Source organism: Ovis aries, chromosome 18 (assembly GCF_016772045.2).
Source record: "Ovis aries strain OAR_USU_Benz2616 breed Rambouillet chromosome 18, ARS-UI_Ramb_v3.0, whole genome shotgun sequence".
In the NCBI taxonomy this organism is placed as follows: domain Eukaryota; kingdom Metazoa; phylum Chordata; class Mammalia; order Artiodactyla; family Bovidae; genus Ovis; species Ovis aries.
This window is the reverse complement of record NC_056071.1, coordinates 57,712,914-57,737,264: the sequence shown is the minus strand read 5'-3', so window position 1 is coordinate 57,737,264 and position 24,351 is coordinate 57,712,914. Positions and strand designations below refer to the sequence as shown.

Here is a 24,351-nt window from a genome sequence, read left to right as displayed (position 1 = left end):
CTTTAGCATCACACATTTAAACACATATGCATGTATGAAATCTGTCTTGCCTTAGCAGGAAATGCTCTAGCAAAATGCTTACCTGTGTTGTCTATACTGAGTGCCAAAAAACTTTTTAAACTGTGTTTTAACTGAAGCTGCTGACTTTGTGAAAACTGAAGATTGGGGAGCAGATAGCAGGGGATGGTGTGTGCGAAGGCTCTGAGCTGGGAAGGAGCTTGACAGAGGGTCTGAGGTCCTATGACCAGCGGGACTTGGGGGAGCTAGCCCAGTGGGGGAGAGGGAGGTGCAGGACAGCATAGCAAGGGTTTTAGATCTTATCCTAAGTGCAGAGGGGCTCCACTGAAGCTTTTGAGCTGTCTCGCTGTCCTGATTTGATTCATCACATTTCCCCCACCTGACAGATCCGTCTTCTGCTCTTGGTGGTGGATACCGTGTGTCAGTCACGTCGTCTGTCTGAATTGCCATTCAGGTAATTTACTGAGGAGATCCCTTGGAGATGCCAGACTTTCATCTTTGCAGTCACGTGTAAGCAGGTCCTTATTGGGTGTCCTCGCAGCTTTGCTCCTGTTCAAACAGTACAGGATTATAAACGCGAGCTTGTGGATACGGTAGCTGCCAGTTTTGTCCTTTGGTCCAGGGTGGGTAACTGGCCTGTTTTTTTTTTTTTTAAAGAGGAGAACAAAAATCCTGAAAGATGAGAGCAGCTGTAGTTTCGGTTCTTGCTCTTCTTCCCATTCTCTGTAGTCCCAAGATGTGTAAACCCCGTAGCTTGCTCTTGATTGACCTCCAAGGAGGGTCAAAGGGCTTGGAGAGCCTTCTCGAGTGTGGCTCCTGCAGTCTCTCACCACCTCTCCCTAGTATGTGCAGTTTGTTTTTCCACACCAAACATCTTACCTGTTTTTTTAAAAAAATATAATTGGCATGGTTGACTTAGCTGATAATTAAATGTTTGTGTTGTGAATTATGCAGGGGAGAAGGAGTGAGCCGGGGGGTGCCACCTGTGTCGGTCCTGCTATAGACATGAGCCTGAGTGAGAGACGAGTTGCTTACTTGCAGTCTTAGAGCCAACAGATGGGTTCATTCACCACCCTGTCTTTGGAGCCTACTTCCTTTCCTGTCTTATCTGGATTTTTCCTGTAATATGATGTGTATTGGGTTTAACTGTAACATAATTGAGTGAAATAAATGTTATTACCTTGTGTGTGTGTGCGCGCTCAGTCTTGTCCGACTCTGTGATGGCATGGACTGTAGCCCGCCAGGCCTCTCTGTCCACGGTCTTAATATTTCCCAGGCAAGAATACTGGAGTAGGTTGCCATTCCCTTCTCCAGGGGATCATCCCAGCCCAGGGATCAAACACATGTCTCTTGCATCTCCTTCATTAGCAGGCGAACTCTTTACCACTGAGCCACCAGGGAAGCCCCTTAGAAGATTGCATTTATTCTGATGCTGCTTTTCTTTCTTGAAACATCTCTGGAATTCCTGTACGGGAAATTGTGTGTGTGTGTTTGGTGGTGGTCTTTTGATTTTTTTTTTTTAAATTGTATTTAGCAGCAGCAGATCTTCAGCTTTCTTTTTAGATCAATTGTACTTGAGGAATTTTTGGAAAGGCTCCATTGAGAGTCAAGTGAGGATCTCCAAGTGGAAATGTGCTGCAGGCAGGGATAGTGAATTGGCTCTGGAGATAGGGTGACTGACTCCGTGGTTCTTCCGTGGTTAGAGTGAGTGGGTGGGTGGTTCCTGGGATAAGGGATTGCAGTGCTCCAGCAGGGGCGGTTCCAGGCAAACCAGTATGTGTAAAGGCAGTGATTGCAGCCAGGAGAAGGAGTGTCCCCTCTGAAGGAAAGAGGCAAGCTGAGGAGTCTCTTGCCTTGTGTTTAGATGTTCTTGTCAGCGGGCCTTGATAGAGGCTTAGGCTGAGATTAAGTCGGCGACAACCCTTGGTGTGTAGTGAGACTAAAAAGGCTCACGGGATGAGCTTCTGACCCTGTAGAGCTGCATATAAGGCCCTTCACGCTCTCGCTCCCGCTCAGGTGTCACAGTCTTGCCGTTCCCCTGCGGGCGCACGCGGTGCCACGTGGTTTGTCGTTCGGCCCGTCGCCTCGCCTGTTTCTGTTCAGGCGCTTCTGCGCACGCTGTCCGCTGGTCCCCACGGTGTCCTGTGTGCACTTCTCCTCGAGCAGTGCCCTTCCCGCACGTTCTTCAAAACTCAACTCAGGTTCTCACATCCTACAGAATGCAAGTCTGCATTAGGGATGTCTTACTTAATAAATATTTGTTGAGTGAGTGAACAAATAATTTAAGGGTCAGAAGGTACGATGAGAGTTTTGTTTTGTGTTTTTAAGTGGCGCAGACTGAATACTGCTTTTTAAACTGTACTGAAATAAAATCAGATGTGTTCTGTTTTTCTGTGTCCTGCTAGTAGCCAGACATACAGGTCAGTATTTGGCAGAGTTTTGTTTTTAACTTTTATGTTTTAAAATAGTTTTCAAGTTTATGAGTGGTAGGAGTGGTATAGAGAGTCCCCTATTGTTGCCCGCGTTTACTCGTAGCTGTCATCTTAGGCGGGGTTGGAGGGACGGAGAGCTCCGCCCGAGTCTGCTCTCTCTCTGTTGCCTTCGTGCCAGATCGGCACGTTCAGGGCTGGCATCTTCTGATCCTCCTTCGTCCCCAGAACGTCCAGCGTAGCAGTTTCCTTTCCCTGATACAAGACTCCGTACAGGAACGTACATTGTGTTCAGTTGTCCTGTCTCTTTTCTTTTTTAATCTGGAATAGTTTCTCAGGTGTGTGTGTGTGCGTGTGTGTGTGTGTGTGTGTGTGTGTGTGTGTGTGTGATAGTGACATTTTTGAAGAGCACAAGCCAGCTGTTATGTAAAATGAGCCTCAGATTTGGTTTTCATGTTTCCTCAGGATTAGATTGAGGTTTTGCACTTCTGACAAATGATATTTCTTTTCTCAGTTCATCACATTAGGAGGTACATATTGTCAGTTTGTCCCAATATTGGTAATATTAACTTTGTCCCTTTCACTTTCACTTTCTTTGGAGAAGGAAATGGCAACCCACTCCAGTATTCTTGCCTGGAGAATCTCATGGATGGAGGAGCCTGGTGGGCTACAGGCCGTGGGGTTGCAAAGAGTCGGACACGACCGAGCGACTTCACTTTCAGTTTCAACTTTGTCCCTTGAGTTAAGGAGGTATTATTTGTCAGGTTTAAGCATCCAAGCAGTAGTGAACAAAAACCCCTCATTTTTACCATGTCTTCTAGCCACCTTCCCTGGTGGCACAGATGGTAAAGAATCCACCTGCAGTGCCGGAGACCTGGATTTGATCCCTGTGTCAGGAAGATCCCCTGGAGAAGGGAATGGCCAGAGGATTCTATGGACAGAGAGGGCTGGGGGTCTATAGTGCATGGGATCACAAAGAGTCAGACATGACTGAGTGACTCACACTTTCACTTTTCCAGTGTAAAAAGAACAGTTTTTCATTTGAATTCAGTTCAGTTCAGTCGCTCAGTCGTGTCCAACTTGTTGACCCCATGAACCACAGCACACCAGGCCTCCCTGTCCATCACCAACTCCTGGAGTCCACCCAAACCCATGTCCACTGAGGCAGTGATGCCATCCAACCATCTCATCCTCTGTCGTCCCCTTCTCCTCCTGCCCTCAATCTTTCCCAGCATCAGGGTCTCTTCAAATGAGTCAGTTCTTCGCATCAGGTGGCCAAAGTATTGGAGTTTCAGCTTCAACATCAGTCCTTCCAATGAACACCCAAGACTGATCTCCTTTAGGATGGACTGGTTGGATCTCCTTACAGTCCAAGGGACTCTCAAGAGTCTTCTCCAACACCACAGTTCAAAAGCATCAGTTCTTTGGTACTCAGCCTTCTTTATAGTCCAACTCTCACATCCATACAGGACCACTGTAAAAAACATAGCTTTGACTAGACGGATCTTTGTTGACAAAGTAATGTCTCTGTTTTTTAATATGCTCTCTAGGTTGGTTATCAGAGAAGGCAATGGCACCCCACTCCAGTACTCTTGCCTGGAAAATCCCATGGACGGAGGAGCCTGGTGGGCTGCAGTCCATGGGGTAACTGAGAGTTGGACACGAGTCAGTGACTTCACTTTCACATTTCACTTTCATGCATCGGAGAAGGAAATGGCAACCCACTCCAGTGTTCTTGCCTGGAGAATCCCAGGGACAGTGGAGCCTGGTGGGCTGCCGTCTATGGGGTCGCACAGAGTCGGACACGACTTAAGGGACTTAGCAGCAGGTTGGTCATAACTTTCCTTCCAAGGAGCAAGTGTCTTTTAATTTCATGGCTGCAGTCACCATCTGCAGTGATTTTGGAGCCCAGAAAAATAAAGTCAGCCACTGTTTCCACTATTTCCCCATCTACTTGCCATGAAGTGATGGGACCAGATGCCATAATCTTAGTTTTCTGAATGTTGAGCTTTAAGCCAACTTTTTCACTCTCCACTTTGACTTTCATCAAGAGGCTTTTTAGTTCCTCTTCACTTTCTGCCATAAGGGTGGTGTCATCTGCATATCTGAGGTTATTGATATTTCTCCCAGCAATCTTGATTCCAGCTTGTGCTTCCTCCAGCCCAGCATTTCTCATGATGTACTCTGCATAGAAGTTAAATAAGCAGGGTGACAATATACAGCCTTGACATACTCCTTTTCCTATTTGGAACCAGTCTGTTGTTCCATGTCCAGTTCTAACTGTTGCTTCCTGACCTGCATATAGATTTCTTAAGAGCCAGGTCAGGTGGTCTGGTATTCCCAGCTCTTTCAGAATTTTCCAACGTTTATTGTGATCCACGCAGTCAAAGGCTTTGGCATAGTCAATAAAGCAGAAATAGATGTTTTTCTGGAACTCTCTGGCTTTTTCATTTGAATTAGTAGGTAGTATATACAGAGAGACTTTGAAACTTTCACCCAATAGATTTGTCATTCTTTAATTATTCTTAATGAAAACACTAAATGTTGTCACCGTGCTTATTTAACTTATATGCAGAGTAATCATGCAAAATGCCAGGCTGGATGAATCACAAGCTGGAATCAAGATTGCCAGGGAAAATATAAATAACCTCAGATATGCAGATGATACCACTGTAATGGCAGAAAGTGAAGAGGAATTAAAGAACCAGTTGATGAGGGTGAAAGAGGAGAGGGAAAAAGCAGGTTTGAAACTCAACAATAAAAGAAACTTAGATAAGCTCATCTGGTCACATCAGTTCAGTTCAGTCACTAAGTCTGACTCTGTGACCCCATGGACTGTAGCACACCAGGCCTCCCTGTCCATCACCAACTCCCAGAGTTTACTCAAACTCATGTCCATTGAGTCAGTGATGCCATCCAGCCATCTCATACTCTGTTGTCCCCTTCTCCTCCAGCCTTCAATCTTTCCCAACATCAGGGTCTTTTCAGATGAGTCAGTTCTTTGCATCAGATGGCCAAAGTATTGGAGCTTTAGCTTTAGCGTCAGTCGTTCCAATGAATATTCAGGACCGATTGCCTTTAGGATGGACTGGTTGGATCTTCTTGCAGTCCATGGGACTCTCAAGAGTCTTTTCCAACACCGTAGTTCAAAAGCATCAATTCTTCATCACTCAGCTTTCTTTATGGTCCAACTTTCACATTCATACATGAGTACTGGAAAACCATAGCTTTGACTAGACGGAGCTTTGTTGGCAAAGTTATGTCTGTGCTTTTTAATATGCTGTCTAGGTTGGTCATAACTTTTCTCCCAAGGAGCAAGCGTCTTTTAATTTTGTGGCTGCAGTCACCATCTGCAGTGATTTTGGAGCCCAAGAAAATAAAGTCTGTCACTGTTTCATTGCTTCCCCATCTATTTGCCATGAAGTGATGGGCCCAGATGCCATGATCTTCATTTTTCGAATGTTGAGTTTTAAGCCAACTTTTTCACTCTCCTCTTTCACTTTTATCAAGAAGCTCTGGTCCCATCACTTCATGGCAAATAGAAGGAGAAAAAGTGGAAGGCAGTGGTTTTTGCAGTAGTCTTATATGGATGTAAGAGTTGGACCATAAAGAAGGCTGAGTGCCAAAGAACTGATGATTTCAAATTGTGGTGCTGGAGAAGACTCTTGAGAGTTCCTTGGACTGCAAGGAGATCAAACCAGTCAATCCCAAAGGAAATCAACCGTGACTATTCATTGGAAGAACTTATTGAAGCTGAATCTCTAATACCTTGGCCACCTGAGATGAAGAGCCGACTCGTTGGAAAAGACCCTGATACTGGGCAAGATTGAAGGCAAAAGGAGAAGGGGGCGTCAGAGGATGAGATAGTTAGGTAGCATCACTCACTCAATGGATGTAAATTTGAGCAAACTCCAGGAGATAGTGGAGGACAGAGGAGTCCGGCGTGCTGCAGTCCATGGGGTTGCAAAGAGTCGGGCATGACACAGTGACTGCACGGCAACAGTGATTCTTGCCTTAATTACTAATGTGATGGTTAAAAGTGGTGATTTTCCTGTCATTTTTCCCTACATTTATTAGTTGACATTAAATAGTTTTATCTGAATTTTAAACCTAATAAAGTAAATTCTAAAATGAAACATTCATGAGAATTTTATAGGTTGGGAGTTACATGAAAAGAACTAGGGTGGGAGAATGGATATAGTTGGATGATGTCAAAATGATCATTGTATGAATTGATGCATCTCTTGCTTTGATAGTTTGAGGTCAGCCGTGAACTATTCTTTGTTGGGAGAGGGGGCAAGGGTAGGGGTATTAAACTTGCTGGAACCATTTGGGTTGTTTAAAATCTTTAAAAAGTAGGAAGTATCTAAACTGAACTTTTTATTTGGCCACAAAAAGATTCAGGTTAATTTAGGTTTAGATCAATAAGGTTCATTTTCAACATAGAATTAATGAATGAAAATATTTTTTATGGACATTGTCAGCTTTCCTCTATGTTAGTCAAGTGTGAGATTATCTTTCCTTTCAAAGGTCTTGGAATTTTGGGGGGAAGGAACGATGGCAGTAACACCCAGTGTGGAGCAGATGTAATGAAGCCCTGATTTGGGTGGTGCAGGGAGCCCCCACTGTGCTGGAAGAGAGGGGAGCGTGATGATGGGGGTGATGAGGGAAAGCTTAGGGGTGGGGCTCCAGAAATAGAGACTCTTCCTTGGAGAGTGTGGTACACCCGTATTGGAGTCACAGGGAAAGCAGAGGGCATGTGTGGGTGCATGTGGCTGTGATGTGGGCTTTGCCTCTCACTTGAAACTTTAACACATTTGCTTCCTGACTCAACACTGACTAAGCATTTGTACACTTAGCAGTTTCTTAGGCTCCTTTTGTCTCAGAACTGACTTGACCTCTCTTTAGTAGTGAAATCTTCGCTTTATGTAGTGTCTTAAAACAGCCTGTTAGAACTGTGACCCTTTTTCTCCTCCTGGACATTCTAAGATGATGCAAGAGGGAAGATGGCATAACATTCTAGCACTTATTTTTTATTGAGTGAAGTACAGAAACTTCGAACCAAATATTAACCTAAAAACTCACCTTGAAATTTGGTGATGTATTAAATGTTCACCTCTCTGAAAACAAAATTGCAGAGGAAAGGTCACTGTAGGTGACCTGAAGGGCAGAGGTGGGTACCTGTGCCATTTTGATGTGTTGCAATGTTGTCTTTTTAAGAAGTATTCCAAGTAAGTGCGCCATTGGCTGGCAGCCTAGAGTTACTTTCTATATGGAGATTTTGGTGGATGGAATTTGTTAAAATGATATTTGACCTATATTCAACTTCAGTTTTGGACAAATTTAATTTTAGGCTTAATTACTTTGAAATGTAAACATAATATGTTTATGTTACAGATTTTAGAGAAATGCAGAAATTTGTTTGGTTCATAGAGTAGTGCAGGAAAAGAAAGCTGGTGAATTTGTGGTGTCAGTTATAGAAACGGGGGGAAATCTTCAACCACATTCAGTGGCTTAAGAACGGAGTCCTCCTCGCCAATACTTAAGACAGAGTCATATATGTTTATTGTCTTCATCCTCAGTTTAAGACTTTGTTTAATTCTAAATGTAATAAAGTGTCCGAATCATAGGGAATTTTAAAATGCAGAAAAGCCTTAAGGAAGAGGAAATGACTTTCGGTAGTAATCCCATTCTCAATTGTGGGGGGAGTTTTCTTTCCCTCTGTTTCTCCCTTCTTCCCTTTCTTCTTTTCTTCAGTTTCTAACTTGACACAACCAGATCTTCCTGTAAATAAAAATATTTTTTTTCCACTGAATCCCGTAACATAAGCATTTTTGTTTATTACAAACTGACATCATTTTAATAGCTCAGTTGAACTGCGCCATGTAAAGTGAACCATCTGTGGTTTACCAGAGTTCTCCCTCATTTGTTGTTAGACATTTAGTTTTTTGGGAAGGTGGGAGGGACACTTTTTGCTCTCATAAAAGATAATGCTGAGAAAGCATATCTGAATGTAGCTTGTGTAATGCTGTATGCTAGATTAAATATCCAAGGATTTCTGATGAATAATGATAGTTATGACAGAAGTGAAAATAGAAATATTCCTGTTGTGCTGTGTATTTACCTCAGACTAAAAATTATAGTGTTTAAATTCTTGAAATTTATTATCCTTTTTTCTCTTTGGTCTCTCAGTCTTTGATTTGACCTTAGTCTTTTCGTAATCTGTATTCACCAAATAATGGTTGGTAAATCCTTGAAATCTTTATTTCATGTATCATGGGTATTTTGGATATTTCCTGTCTTTTTGTTTTCTCATTTCTTGCATTTTATATTTTCCAAGCTTATCTACTGGATGGTAACGGTGAGGATGATTACTTGCCCAAGCATGTGAGCCATTTCATTGCCTCAAAAACAGTTAAGTAATGTTTTCAGTGAAGTTTGGGGAGCCAAACAGATGGAGCACATAGTATTTTTTGGATTTTGCTTTTAAAGAGATCTAGTGGGCAGAAAGCTGTTTAATTTTATTTTACATTATATACCATGCTTTGCGATTTAAATTGATTTTCATTTTATTGTAAATTCATAGTGACTAGTAGTTTGGAGTCTGTGGTTTTTCAAGTTCATCTGATTAAAAATGCTGTATAAAATCTTGTATAGTTCTTCAGCTTTGAGAATGCTTTTTTTTATACTATATCTTAAGATTAATAAAACATTTTGGGTTCTTTAAAGGAGTTCCTTAAAGTCTTAAGAGTTCTATGAAAACAGTGGTTATAGATAGAGATGGGAGTGTGGCTTCTTTCAGTTCAGTCGCTCAGTCGTGTCCGACTCTTTGTGAACCCATGGACTGCAGCATGCCAGGCCTCCCTGTCCATCACCAACTCCCAGAGCTTGCTCAAACTCATGTCTATCGAGTCGGTGATGCCATCCAACTGTAGGATCCTGTCGTCCCCTTTTTCTCTTGCTTTCAATCTTTCCCAGCATCAGGGTCTTTTCCAGTGAGTCAGTTCTTTGCATCAGGTGGCCAAAGTATTGGAGCTTCAGCCTCAGAATCAGTCCTTCCAATGAATATTCAGGATTGATTTCCTTTAGGATTGACTGGTTAGATCTCCTTGCAGTCCAAGGGACTCTCAAGAGTCTTCTCCAACACCACAATTCAAAAGCATCAATTCTTCAGTGCTCAGCTTTCTTTATAGTCCAACTCGCACATCCATATGACTACTTGAAAAACCATAGCCTTGACTAGACGGACCTTTGTTGGCAAAGAAATGTCTCTGCTTTTTAACATGCTGTCAGGTTGGTCATAGCTTTTCTTCCATGGAGCAAGTGTCCTTTAATTTTGTGGCTGCAGTCACCATCTGCAGTGATTTTGGAGCCCAAGAAAATAAGGTCTGTCACCTGTTTCCATTGTTTCCCCATCTATTTCCCATGAAGTGATGGGACCAGATGCCATGATCTTCGTTTTTCAAATGTTGAGTTTTAAGTCAGTTTTCCCCTCTCCTCTTTCACTTTCATCAAGAGGCCCTTTAGTTCCTCTTCGCTTTCTGCCATAAGGGTGGTGTCATCTGCATTTCTGGGTAAGCACTTTTTCTCTACCAAGATTAATATGCATTTAATTACTTAATCCTCATACTAGTCAAGTGTTCTATTTTATAGGAGGGAAACAAACTTAGAGAGAGGTGGTGGAGTTGGATGGGCCTTGGTTTTCCTAACACAGATGGTCATCTGCTAGCATTCAGATGATTTTAGTAAAATATTCTTAGAAAACACTGCTTTCTACATCCCCAGAGGCTTTGCCCAGTGTCCTGCCTTATCAGAGGGCCTCTGTGAGGAGGGAGTGACTGTATGCCCCAAAGTATTAAGATGGGAGCTCATCGCCTTTACTTATGAATTAGCTTAAGACAGCCGACTCTCTTTCTCCTCTAATTTTGAAAAGGGAGGTTGGTGGGAGTTGTTTGTAAACACTTTGGATCCTCCCTGTGTGCAGATTCATTTTTAGGGATAAGAGAAGGTGTTTGCCAACTTCTTCCAGATCTTTCTTCGTTTTGAAAACTGTTCTCTCTAGTGCCATTAGGCAGCATAGTTTAGGATTTCTTTATGGTTTTAAGTTTTAAGAAAGGGGTTTTGTTATTTATCATGTATACCTCTTGAGAGTTGAACATTATTTTTAAGCTGATGCCGGGGAAATATAATTAAAAACGACTTCTTCCTAACCAGAAAATCTCTCCAAGAACGAAGAAGGGGAGGAAACAATTTTATTGAGTAAGCATTAAACCAGACTGTGATGTGTATCTGGGCTATCCACTAAAGAGATTGCAAAGAAGTCTTATTCTTTTGTATAGCTAAGTGGTTACAACACTTTACATTTGTGTTTTCAAGATAAAATTTCCAATTCTCTCATATCTTTACGACTGGAGGTAGGTTTTGCAATTTGGAGTCGGTTGACAAGTGAGGCCATCCTGGGAAACTGGGAGATTGGGCATATCTTTCTTGGTGATTACATATCTTAAGGAAACATTCCTGAGAAGTGAGACTGGCTAGAGGCTTACTTAGCTTTTAGAAAGATTCAAGTACAACCGAAAAGGACTGAAAAGAGTTCTGAAAAAGAGGGAGGGGGAAGGGATGCCTTTCCCTTTGTTTTCAAATGGGAGAATTAACCCACTTATTTTTAATTTGTGCTTATACGAGCAACCTGTATTCTAAACCTGTTATTTTATATCCATAGCCAGGGATGCTTTTAGCATTTAGGCTTGGTTGGAGTTAAAATTAATGTCTTGGATCTCCATAGCATAGTTGTCACTAAGGACTAAAAGCTTGTCAAGACATTTTCAGCTTTATATGTTAGCTTCCAGAAGTACTTTCGACAGCGTCTTAATGTCACAGTATTGATACTGTGTGTGTGTTTTCTTTTGTTCACTCTGGGACTTCATGGTAGTTGCGCGTTTTGGACTTCATGAGTGTAGAGATGAAATCGGGACAGTGATATTCGTAAAGTTAGCAGTATCAGCCTCTTGATACATAATAAAAAATACATAATAAAATGAGTGAGTTGGAAGTTTTCTGTTACCAGTTTTGAAAATACGCAGCAGGAAGCTCTAGATGCCTTTGATTTAAGACTAGGAGGGTTTAGCCATTGTTACAGCTTTTGTCTGAAAGGGTACAGCCATATAGGGGATTTAGATGCTAATTAGATTAAATTGTTGGTTTATACTAGAACTTGACTGAGCCTGTGGTCTGTGGTGTGTCTTTTGCAGAGTTATCTTAAAGACCCCTATCAAACACTTTTTTTTTTTTTTTGGTAATTTAAATCATGTTAAAATTAGAAAACTTGACCTATTAACTGTGTAATATGAACATAAAATAAATTATCACTGTGCTTGGCATATTAACTTTCTAATGTCTCTTTATACAGAATTGTTTAGGGAAGTAATTTGGATAACTCAACAATAATTTTGCAATAGTGCAGTTGCATTGAATTTTCAAGGGTTATCAGCTTATTATTTTGGTGTTTCTAGTATAGAGGTGAAATTACTTGAAAAGATGTCTAGTGTGACATATCAGGCCAAGTTGGTGTATTGAATTTGTTTGCATCATATTAGGTGGCAGTGTAGAATGGAATTAAAGCATGAGGTAATTTTAGAAAACATAAACTGACTCCTTAAAAGAGGGGTTATAAGTTCACGAAAGCACAATATTGACTTAGTGGAGTCTTTACGTATTTTTAAAATCAAGATTTTACTGGAGGAAAATGTAATTTACTTCCAGAAATTCTCCCTTATGTATCTGATTGGATTGTGCTAACAGCTTTTAAAATTTTTCAATTGTAATAGAACATCATAAATACTAATTTTAAAGGGCAACTCTTTCATACATATACTGTTTTCTTGACTCCCAATAAATAAATATAAGAATTGTTTTTATTAGAGATCTTATTCAGATAAGTAAATTATGAAAATCTTGTCAAATAGGAAATTTCTTAAAGGTGTTTTTTAAAATGAGTTGTATGTTCTAAAATATTCTCTCTGATTGCTTTTAGGTTACCTAGGGTATGAATTAATACAGACTTGGAAACTGAAAGAACTTAGAATCAGCATTTTGAGGTAAATATGTAAATACTAAAGTAGTGTTAAGGTTCCCCCATTCTGCTTTGTTAACTTATTAGCAAAACCAATTTGTGTATGAAATGAGAAAGTTTAACCTCTACATGAATGTCCTTTAAACTGCTGTAGACTAGACCAGATGCAAATAAGTGAGAAGAGACCGCTGCCAGTTCATTTTTTCCTGAGCTTGTGGAAATAGAGTCGTTAGGTTAAGGAGCATACATTAAATCTGGTACCAGATATAGGAAAATCAACATTTGTTAATCGAATTAAGCTCTTCACGTCAATGCTTTATGCTTCCTTTTTGATATCTGGTCTCTTTCAGGATTCTTTGGGACCACCCTTAACTTTAAATTTCTCCACAGTATTAACATTCTTGAACTGTCTTCCTGAATTCTTTTATTCATACATGAATTTAATGAAAGTTTATAGTTAGATTAATTGTTCTTTAAGATCATGTTTTAAATTTTCTTTGAGAAATTTAAATTGCTGATAAGACTTCATACAAGACTTACACCAGCTGATTTGGATTACTCAGACAAGTACCTCTTCTGGTGACCTCCTGTACTTCTCTTGTGTATATGAACTTAGGAAATAACACATCTGGGTTGCAGCCCATGGGGTCGCAGAGAGTCAGGCATGACTGAACAGCTGTGTGCACATGTGCGTGCGCACACACATTTATTTATTTATTTATTCCATTTTCCTAGTCATTCTCTTTAGAATTTTATGTACTTTGATTTCGTTGTATTCATTTTAAATCTTTCCCGGAACTTTTCTTTAACCCCACCTCCTCCCCACCTCTGATCTCTGGAAATTAGGCATGCTGTTGTTACCGCTTTCTCTTGTTCTTTGTTTTAGAATAAGACTTAGTATCCTAAAATAACCCAGATGTCTTTTGTTTAAAGTTTAATACAAAATAATGGCCTTTTATTCAACTTTTCTTATCAATGGGACTTTCTTGTAGATGTGTTTATATTCAGTTTAAGTACAAGAATCTTAAACTTGGCTATTTTTGCCTTTATTTTTAGAGCAGAAGCTTGGGTATGCTGTGATTTTCCAGTAAACTGCTATCACAATGTCAAAATGCAGTTCAGACAACAGCAGCACAGAGATCTCAAACATTAAGACGGTAAATCTGGGCTTTATCCTGTGTGCAAAAAGGAAGAGAGTTTATTCATGTGTCTAAGTTGTTTCTAAGCAAATCATCCAAAACTATGAAAATCTCACCACTTTGATGAGTGTTAATTGTTAAAAAATCTGTGATCGGAAAATAGTCACGTGGATTATCCTGTTGGCTCTGCTGAGGCAGTTAACTATAGTCAGTTAATCTATGAAACTCTAGAACTTTTACTTACCAGTAGGGATTCAGAGCTTTTCATTAAGGCCAAGTTAAGAGAGAGAGAGAGAGAGAGAGAAACTATTTAAACATGCCAAAGAAAGTAAAAATTGGCAAAATTATAGCCTTTTTTAGTTTTCACGTTATTGGATTACTTGTTGAGTTTTCAATGTTGGGTTTGCTTTCCCCAAATAGATAGTATATTACTGGGGCCGGTCATTGTGCGAAGTGAATGAAAATTAGTTTAAATATTGTGACCTAATGGGAATGTAATGGGAGGGTTCAATTCCTGTTCTCCATTTCCTTGCAGATTTTCTCTCCTGTATCCGCCCTTCAGGGTGAGTAGGAGTGGGGTGGGTGTGCATTTCCAAACCAAGTAATGTAGAAATATCTTTTAAGCTGTCTGTGCTTCTGTTCTGTATGTTATTGTGTAGACATTCATAAATCTCTGATTGAGTTCATCACGTTTTTATTTAGATGTATATATATGACACGTATGGAAATTTAAGAGCTGCAGAGAATGAGACACACATCCTGTTCTCATGGAACGTGTGTGCCAAAGAGTGAGCCGTGTCCGTCTGTGTCTCTCAGAATGTGTGCAATGTGACGTAACTAACAAAGGGGCAAGAGACGCTGTGTGGAGGCATTTGCCGTGCACATAGGCAGGGTCTTCACTCTACAAATCTGTATTGTTTGTTATGTCTGGGGTGTGATTTGGTCTGGTGGGTGATAGAAGTATGTGTGAGATATACAGCTCCTATACTCAAGGAGATCCTGGTCTCATGGGTCACATTTAACTATTTACTTTTTAAAACTCTTTCTTTGGAAGTGATTTCAAACTTACAGAAAAGAGTAAGACTAGGACAAGGACTGTGTGCTCTACCTGTTTTGCTCCATTTGGTTTATCAGTCACATCCGTTCTCTCTATTTCTGTGTGTAGTTTCTGGTTCTGAGCCATTTGAGAATAAGTTGCATGCATTTTGGCCCTTTTACTCCTAAGTACATCACTGTGTATTTGCCAAGAATAAGGATGCTCCCCTACGTCGTCATGGTGCAGTCCTCATCTCAGTGAGTGTAACAGTGTGTTGTCTACAGCCTTATCGCTGGACTCCATAATGGCCCGTAGAGCCTTTGTTCTATAACAGGAAAGACCTAGTCTGAGGTCAGTTACTGCGCTTAGTTGTCATGTTTAATTTGTCTTCTTTAATACAGTGTTTAATACAGTCTTCTTTAATTTGGAACATTTTTAGTTTTTCTTTGTATTTTATGATACTGACAATTTTGAAGAATATCATGTGCCCTTAAAAAAAATAGAGCATCGTTGTATTTTTTAGACTATTGTAAGCCTATTCTAAAAATCAATTTTTATTTTTTAGACTACTTTTATATAGTCTGTAATAAAATTTTAAGTATTTATAAGTAGATTTTTAAATACTATTCTAAAAATAGCACATTCATTTGTGTTTTAGACCATTTTCTGGCTCTATTATTACTACTAACGTCTACATCAGCAGAAACGGTGACAGTGGTAAGAAGGAGGGTTCCTGGAGGTGGAGGAAGTGTGTCTGAGGATTTACATTGCTGCCCTCTTTTCTCCTTTGAAAATTTCCATCCACCAGCAGGATTTGGGCTTTTTTCCTGATCCCTCCACCATTTATTTGTTTGGTCTTGGATTGACATTTGGGTTGGGTGGAAAGCGAAGCATCAGGCTTAAATAACCCTACCGGTGAGCAGCCTAGAGTAGTGAAGAATACAGTTGTCCCTCGGTGCCTGTGGTGATTGGCATCAGGACCCTCTGATGCCCAAATCCCCGGATGCTCATATCCCTTGCATAGTACAGTTGACCCTCTGCATCCGTGGATTCATCCAACCAAGGATAATTTGACCTGTGGAAGTGGAACCTGTGGATAAGGAGCACCGTATAGAGATACCCCAAGAATGGGTAGCCATGTGGGAAGTGCCTGCAGGTCTCAGCCTTGGGCCTTCAGCATGACCTGCTGGGTCTCAGGCTGTTGGGTAAAATAGCCTTCCACTTCAGGTTCTCTGCAGCCGGGTTGAGTAAGAAGCTTGACTGACCAACCTGAGACTGTTTATCCTGTGGGCCTGCAGAATTGAGAAAAGTGAATGCTGAGTACAAAGGAGGTCGCAGGAAAGGCTGTTGGGACTTTGGTTCAGTAGAGAATGAGCACATTATTTCTCATGGAAAATGTAGTTCTGTTTGACCCCGGCAAAAGAAGGCCTTGATAGTTTTTCACAGTGTATCTGGAATACTCTGCTTGCCTTCTTCCTCTGAGAGGGATACTGAGAATGGTCGTGCTCTCTGGTCCACGAACACACCGCCTTGCTGAGGCCTGAGGCCCTGCGGCCATTTACTGGAGGTGCTACTTGTATTAACTGGATGTTGAATTCTTGTCAGCTGAACTAAGCTTTGAAATCAAAGTTTTGGTGTTAAGCCTATGCATACAAGAGACTGTACTCTTGAGGCTTCTCGGTGGATTAGACACAACAGTTAAGTCAGTGTGTTGTACCATGGTTATAAATTTAACAGGTCAGGAGATTCAAAGTTTTTGTTGTCAGGGAACAAAGAGTGGGGATTCTTTCTTCCCAGTTTCATAGAGTAATCACAGTGAACACTGCAAAGCAGTACAAGGGGAAATTGCCTTCTACAGGGCAAGTCAGTTCCGCGCCGGTGGACTTTCTCATAGAGATTTGAAACCCTGACCCTTTATCTGCAGGTTAGGAATTTTTAAAAGCCTGAATTTCTGTTTTGTCCTTTTACATAATCAAATTTATCTTCAGGGAAGAATATGTGAAATATAGAAGAGTGCTTAGACACCATGAAGTAGCTCTTATTGCACAAAGTGGTGTTGCCTTGTTTTAATTTATCTAGGATATGCATAATTTCAAAAATACTTACACAAATAGTCCATCAGCTGTGCAGTTGTGATAGGGTGTCAATTAAGAAAAATGACCTTCGTCTCTGTTTATGGTCCTTTGATAAAATGACCAAATGTTGGTGGCATTTGACTCCTTCCTGTGTGTACGTGGTGTGAAATGCCTTTCATACAGTTTTCTTATTATTTTATCAATAATAGCATCATAGAATTTACAGATGTTTGAAATATATTTACATATATATTTACATGTTTTGTATGTAAACACGTTTATTTTAAAGAGCATCATAGTATACAAATTTTCTTTTAAAGGTATTTTATGGACATGGTTCTATGTCAGTAAATATTAGATCTGTATTATCTTAATGGATTTGAAGTTTTCCACGTAAGACTAGACCATAATTTACTTAGATAATTTTTGATTAATTCATTTTAAGGTTATTTCTTGTTCTTAAGTAATAATGTGACAATAAATATTCATGTGTTTATATCTTTGTGCATCTGCCTGATCCTTTCAGGCAGGTTTCTGGGTATAGAATTGCTGGGTTGGCGAGTGTAGAATGCTTGACTTTTAAAACAGATCCTCTTAGATCAAGAAAAAGCTAAAACAATTACAGGAAGAATTTGAAAAGGCCCATAGGAACGATATTCTGACGTTTCTCTTGTTTCTGTGCTTTCTTTTGTTTGTAACCTTGCATGGTTGTGTAATGGTATTCTTTTTCCCTTTTGTAGTAAGCTGTGCTAGAGCAAAAATGCAATGAAAGAGACACTGGATGAATGAAAAGCCCTGCTTTGCAGCCCCTCAGCATGGCAGGCCTGCAGCTCATGACCCCTGCTTCCTCACCAATGGGTCCTTTCTTTGGACTGCCATGGCAACAAGAAGCAATTCATGATAACATTTATACGCCAAGAAAATATCAGGTACTAATGAGAACACTAATACTGGAGCATTTTCACTAAAATGGAATAAATTTGCATATAGTTGACACAACTTCTATAAAACTCCTTTACCGTTTTAAGCTTTTCTCTTCTGATTAATTTTCTCATGCCAAATACTTTTGTTCTTAATAGTCATTTTCTTTTCTAACATCTGCTGGGTAATTGATTTGATAGTTTTATTGATGAAATTTCTTATCTTTTTTACCCTGTGAAAACTTCACTGTTCCTGAGTATCTATTTGGGTGTGTCTGTCCTCATAATCTGGGTATGAATCGAGATTGGTTTGAACAAACATAGACTGTCAGAACTATGGTTATAGTCTTTTTTTTTTTTTTTTAAGAAACAGTATATTTTACTACAGTTGGTCTAAAGTGGTAAATAAGAGTAGCTCAGTATAATAAGCAGTAGTAAAATCATTAATTTTCTTCTTTACTTTGACTTTGCTAATGAATTTTAAATAACCACTTATTTTTCACAAAGTTATAGTGTTTCAGTTGTTCATATCATTCTAGAAAAGTTTCTGTCGCTGTGAAAATGATTTTTAAAGAAATTGGAAATGCCATTTCAGCATTTATACAGCACAGCTATGTGTAACGGCATTTTAATGCCTCTGATTATTATTATTAAATAAACATGTAGACGGTAAGCTTTTTGAAAGGGCAGATTTATTGGAGGGAGATTTTAGAAAACAGTGGAATTTTCTGAATTGAAACAAAATCCAGTTTTTAAAGTTCTGCACTTAGATAAGAAGTGTGTAATCTTTTTTCCCCACTGTGTTTCTAGGTTGAACTGCTTGAAGCAGCTCTGGATCATAATACCATAGTCTGTTTAAACACTGGCTCAGGGAAGACGTTTATTGCAGTGCTGCTCACTAAAGAGCTGTCTTACCAGATCAGGGGAGACTTCAACAGAAGTGGCAGGAGGACGGTGTTCTTGGTCAACTCTGGTAATAAAGCTCTATTTTATCAAATTGTATGGAGGAAATTGGATGAGATCTTATGGTTAAGCAGATTCGCTCTTGGGGTATAAAGTTAAAGTCTTGAAAGAATAGGTTGATGAATAATGTGCTTGTTGAAGCAGAAATATCATTCTGTCTTATTTGTTAACTTTAAATAGTATTTCTCTTAAATGATAGTCATCCTGTTTCATAGATGTTAAAAGTTAGCTTTCTTCCTAAATGGAACCGCATTTAATTCTGGCTCTGCGTTTCTTTTGAAGGATTCCTTTTGGAATATAATCTGATCTCAGTAGTTAGTTATTTTGTTTTTAATGTTTTAGTTTCACAAAATGTATCATAAGGAGCTTGATTATAGGTAACTTTTTGATTTATGATTTTGCTATACCAGTTGTGAAAAGAAAGTCAGAGGCTTTTTGAAAGTTAGATATTCAGTAAGAGTTTAAAATATAGGTTTTTATGTGTTTGGGGTTATATATTAAAATAAAAAGTATAAAATGTGAATATAAACAGCTCAAGTACTAATATAACCATGTCACTCATTTTTTTCTTTTCCTTTTAGATTGTTTCAGCATGTGATGTTCTCATGTGCTTTAAATATATATCAGTCTGTGTTATTTCTTGGTGACACAATCTGATTTTTATTGAAGAAAGCAGGAGGGGTGGATCTGGAGTAGTTGCCTTTCTAGCCTAGAAATTATGTTCTTAGATTGGGGAAAGTCACCTTAAGGAAGGTGATCTAAGACTTTGTAAAGTGAGTGACAGGCGGGGTGGTGAGTATAAGAAGCATATTTTGGAGATAACTGTGAAAGTATGATTTTAAGTTGGCTATGTAAAAAATTGGTGGTTAGATATAATATATAATAATAAGGATTTCCCTTAGCTGTTTAATTAGTAGTTGTCCAGAGAGCCATTTAGGGAAGAGTTCTTGCATTTACGTGGAATATTGTATTTGTAATCAGCAAACCAGGTTGCTCAACAAGTGTCAGCTGTCAGAACTCACTCAGATCTCAAGGTCGGGGAATACTCAAACCTAGAAGTAACTGCATCTTGGACAAAAGAGAAATGGAACCAAGAGTTTACTAAACATCAGGTAAGACTCATAAAGAAATTTCACTTAATAAATCTGTACAAGTCCTTGATTTATAAGATGACCTGAAGCCTTCATTATGTGAATTAGGTTTGAAGTCTCTACTTTCCAAGTACTTTGTCAGCCTAGAAACTACCCCTCATGCATTTTCTTACTATAGTCTCATCCTAAATCCAAATAAGCTACTCCTTTGTGTTGCTGTTACTGAATAGAAAAGAAACAGCTTTACAGTATGATTTTTTGTTTGAAAAATGCAAATTCCTATGACCTATTTCCATCTTGCAGATAACTTGCTTTCAGAAAGTTTACTCTTGAGTTAAATGCCTTGACATTTCTTGGTTGAGATCTTAGTATTTTTGATGGAGACTTCCTGTAACTTGGCTTCCCTTGTGGCTCAGCTGGTAGAGAATCTGCCTGTAATGAGGGAGACCTGGGTTCGATCCCTCAATTGGGAAGATCCCCTGGAGAAGGAAAAGGTTACCACTCCAGTGTTCTGGCCCGGAGAATGCCATGACTGTGTATAGTCCATGGGGTCGCAAAGAGTCAGACACGACTGAGTGACTGTCACTTCCTGTAACCTAGACGTTTCCATGCCACCAGGTTGTGTTGAGGGCCTTTCACGTGCTGGTGAATCTGAAATGGTTAAGACATGTTTCCCAACTGACCTCAAGCCGTCCCGGGTCTGCTAGTATGTCTTACATATTGGGTTACGCTCTCTTAATGACGCGTTTAAAATCCACAGAATGATAAGCCATTAAAAAAACTAAGGAGTCCGTGTCTTCTTCCAGAAAACCCTGTCAATTTGACAGGGAAAAATTGTGTGAATTGTTTTGTGATCTGATAAAACTGACAGGTCTCATCAATCAAATTATGAGGAAGCTGAAAACTTGCAGTAGATTGAGTTGATTTATCATGAAAACGTGGTCTCCATTATCAGTATTTTTTTTTTCTTACCTCTTTCCATGTTTTCCTTGTTTTACATCTTGGTCCTCAAGTACGAGCTTCCATACATTGAGAATTTTTGTAGTAATTTTTTTGTTGTAATTTTTAATGACGAGTTTCTTAATCCTCACCTAAAATACAGTGGTTCCCTAATCTGATTTCATAGAAGTATATCCAGGCAGGTGAATGGCATCTTTGTATACTGATAGCAGTTTTATTTTAGGTTCTCGTTATGACTTGCTATGTCGCCTTGAATGTTTTGAAAAATGGTTACTTATCACTGTCAGACATTAACCTTTTGGTGTTTGATGAGTGTCATCTTGCAATCCTAGACCACCCCTACCGAGAAATTATGAAGGTAAGTTTTTAGATTTTATCAGTGTTAATAATGCAGGTCAGATTACTGAGTAAAAGCAGTGTTTTTATTTACCAAAAGCAATATTAGTTACCACTTTTGGGAACTTGGTTTCAGTGTAGGAATGAGTGACTGAATATTAAACTAATGTTCATTCAAATCTGTAATTTGTAATATTAATACATTTATACTTCTAAATCTATAATAAAAGTTTAAACAATAAAAATCAGTAAATCATGTGATCTATCATAAGTGAATTGCATAGTCTATCATAGCATATTAAAATGTTCCTTTTTGATGAATTGATCTTTTAAGTAAGCTACAGTAAATTCCATACGTGACCATTTTGGTATTTGTTAGGTCTTTTTGCCACGTTTAATCAGGATGCTGTCTCTTTGGTTGGGGCCTTGCAAAATGAATTCCTTACTGTCAGTATCTTTTGTTACATTAGCTTTGTGAAAATTGTCCATCATGTCCTCGTATTTTGGGACTAACTGCTTCCATTTTAAATGGGAAATGTGATCCAGAGGAATTGGAAGAAAAGATTCAGAAACTGGAGAAAATTCTTAGGAGTAATGCTGAAACTGCAACTGACTTGGTGGTCGTAGACAGGTGAGCACTTAGGGTTAACTAGGCTTCAGTGAAGCCTGCTGGCATGGTTTTAGGCCTTTGGTTCCATACCCCTTAGAAGACCTAAGAATTCCTTATCAGGACAGTCATCTTCAGATGCAGGAATTGAACCTTGTTTCCAGAAAGCGTAACAGATGGCGGTGTTTCACCCTTAAGAGGGAATGTTGCATACACGTGGGCCCAGCCTGTCTGCTTGTGTTAATGAGGGCTGGGAACTCAGTAGGCGATCTGTGTCCTTTTCTGTCAGTGTGTGCATTTTTTTGTTCTGACCCAAACATCCTACATGATGGTTTGAAAGAACATTAATTTATTTATAGAATTCAGTATTTTACGGTCTGATTGAAAATAACGGGAAACACCCTCTGATTTTGAAAATGGGTGTGAATTTCTGACCTGTTTCTAGGTTTGTCTCTTTTTGAGGAGGTTGCTATTTTGAGTTTCAAAATAGCCTTTGTAATCTAAGTTGGTAGAAGGGAACCTTTATAAATTAGGTTTTTAAATTACAGTGATTAATTCAGTTCATATTAAATTATCCGTATATCCTTGTTAGGTACAGCCTTTAACAAGGTTAACAATTACCAAGTGGTGGTTCTTGAAACAGTTACATGAGAGAAGACTTATTTCTCAGATTGTGAAGTTAAATCACACTTGGGTTTTGAGAACGGGCTCCACTAATGTGTGACTTCAAGTGAGTCATTAATTGTCCCTGAGCCTATAAAATAGCATTACCAGTGGTTTCAGGGGACTCTTGGGTTATCAGTTACATTGACATGAAAACACCTTGCAGTGTGCCTGTCACTTGGTAGGAGTTTGGAAAGAGTTCTCTTTGTGAAATGAGAAGAAAAGGTAACATTTCGATTCATGGAAGTCAGATGTGATATGAAATACACCTCTGACGGCCTTTAAGGTGTTTAGGTAAAAAACTGATAGATACTCTGTTGTGTTTGGCATCATTACTTAGCTCTCAAAATCTGACTCTTATAAATTCTAGTTGGGAATAATGAACACTGTCATTTTAAACTATATCTTTAATATATTTATTTTCCTTAATTATTACATATGCTTTTAGGAATGTATGTGTTGTTGTCATATTATGAAAGGCATGAAAGATCCAAGGAGTGATACTGTTGTGATTGAAATGTGGGGGAGCTTTCCTTAAGAGGACACGTTAAACTATGACTCAGCCCTAAAAAGGAACACATTTGAGTCAGTTCTAGTGAGGTGGATGAACCTAGAGCCTGATAATACAGAGTGAAACAAGTCAGAAAAAGAGAAAAGCAAATACCATATGTTAACACATATATATGGAATCTAGAAAAATGATTACTGATGAACCTATCTGCAGGGCAGATTTATTTAATAGCAGCTCTGACGGAGAGCACGTAGAGAACAGACTGTGTACACGGCGTGGGAAGGAGAAGGGGGCAGAGCTGAGCAAGCAGCACTGAAGCACGCACGTTGCCGTGTGCAGAGGAATTGCCCTGTGCAGAGGAATTGCCGTGTGCAGAGGAGGCGGCGGCAGTCCCTGTAACTCGGAGCTCCACCCACCGCTCTGTGACAGCCTGGGGCTGGGGGGAGGCTCAGGAGGGAGGGCACATGCTGATGCGTGTTGCTGTGTGGCAGAGGTCAACACAATATTGTAAAGCAGTTATCCTCCAGTTAAAAATGAATTAAAAGATTTATTTAAAAACTAAGAAAGTTGACCTTTGCAAATGCTAAATGTTTCAAGTAGTTTAGAAACAGATACATTTAATGATAGTACTTCCTCCTTATGATCTCCTCCTGTATTTCCTATTTCTGGGTCTGAGAAGTAATCATTGTTGAGTGTCTTGTCTATTTTGACAAATTTTCTCATTCTGGGTGATGCCTTAGGGGGCAAAAGGTGAAAGTCTAAACCTAAAAATCAGAATGAAAAACCTGTGATTAACAATGAAGCAACAGAATTCTTTTGACTGTTAGCCTTATGCATTTATTGACACTTAGCCGGCAAATAACAGTACAGATGGGAGTGGGTACAGCTTGAGGAAGGCTTGCTGGGAGCCTGTGTGTTCTTCCAGTAGTTACACAGCTGCAAAGAGGGAGTTTCTTTTCTGGCTTGGATATGTAATGGATGGTAATGCTGTGGTGAATTTATTGTGGTATTGACGACTTCTGTTTCTGATGTTAAAGATATACTTCTCAGCCATGTGAGATTGTGGTAGACTGTGGACCATTTACTGACAGAAGTGGGCTTTATGAAAGACTGCTGATGGAGTTAGAAGAAGCACTTAATTTTATCAATGACTGTAACATATCTGTACATTCAAAAGAAAGAGATTCTACTTTAATTTCTAAACAGGTAAGCATATACGAAGTAAGTACAGAGAATATAATAAAAGGCTTCCACACATTTTTAATGTTGAAATGAATTTTCTTTTAATGAGGCTGTTTTATATACATTTTAGTTGAAGGCCTTACCTTCTTGTATCTTTGGACATTTTTCATTGAGTGTATCATATTGGGTTGAGTTTACTGTTACCTGACAGACATTTCTGTTATTAAGTGGAGACCTCCCTGGTTTAAGGACGTGTCATGATTGTTTGAATATAAGAAGTAAGTCCCAGTTGTTGTTTTTTTTCCTTAGTCAGATGAGTTAGTTCCTGATCAAACCCTGAGCTGAAAGA

General features: G+C 39.3%; 1 protein-coding gene across 9 annotated transcripts in view; it reads left to right on the top strand.

The window, feature by feature from the left end:
• The window catches only part of DICER1 (dicer 1, ribonuclease III), a 73,637-nt gene that overhangs the window by 10,975 nt on the left and 38,311 nt on the right, over positions 1–24,351 (top strand). For 3 of the 9 annotated variants that reach the window (XM_060401915.1, XM_027957365.3, XM_060401916.1), the window contains exons 2-10: positions 12,481–12,544; positions 13,576–13,676; positions 14,194–14,221; positions 17,510–17,698; positions 18,500–18,662; positions 19,634–19,764; positions 20,927–21,061; positions 21,510–21,670; positions 23,858–24,026. In XM_060401915.1, coding sequence (XP_060257898.1) covers positions 17,555–17,698; positions 18,500–18,662; positions 19,634–19,764; positions 20,927–21,061; positions 21,510–21,670; positions 23,858–24,026 — 903 coding nt within the window. In that variant the 5' untranslated portion in view covers positions 12,481–12,544; positions 13,576–13,676; positions 14,194–14,221; positions 17,510–17,554. Of the gene's footprint in view, positions 1–12,480; positions 12,545–13,575; positions 13,677–14,193; positions 14,222–14,823; positions 15,046–15,352; positions 15,412–17,509; positions 17,699–18,499; positions 18,663–19,633; positions 19,765–20,926; positions 21,062–21,509; positions 21,671–23,857; positions 24,027–24,351 lie in introns of all 9 variants that reach the window. The other 6 variants (XM_060401914.1, XM_027957364.3, XM_042235439.2 and 3 more) reach the window with 5 other exon arrangements.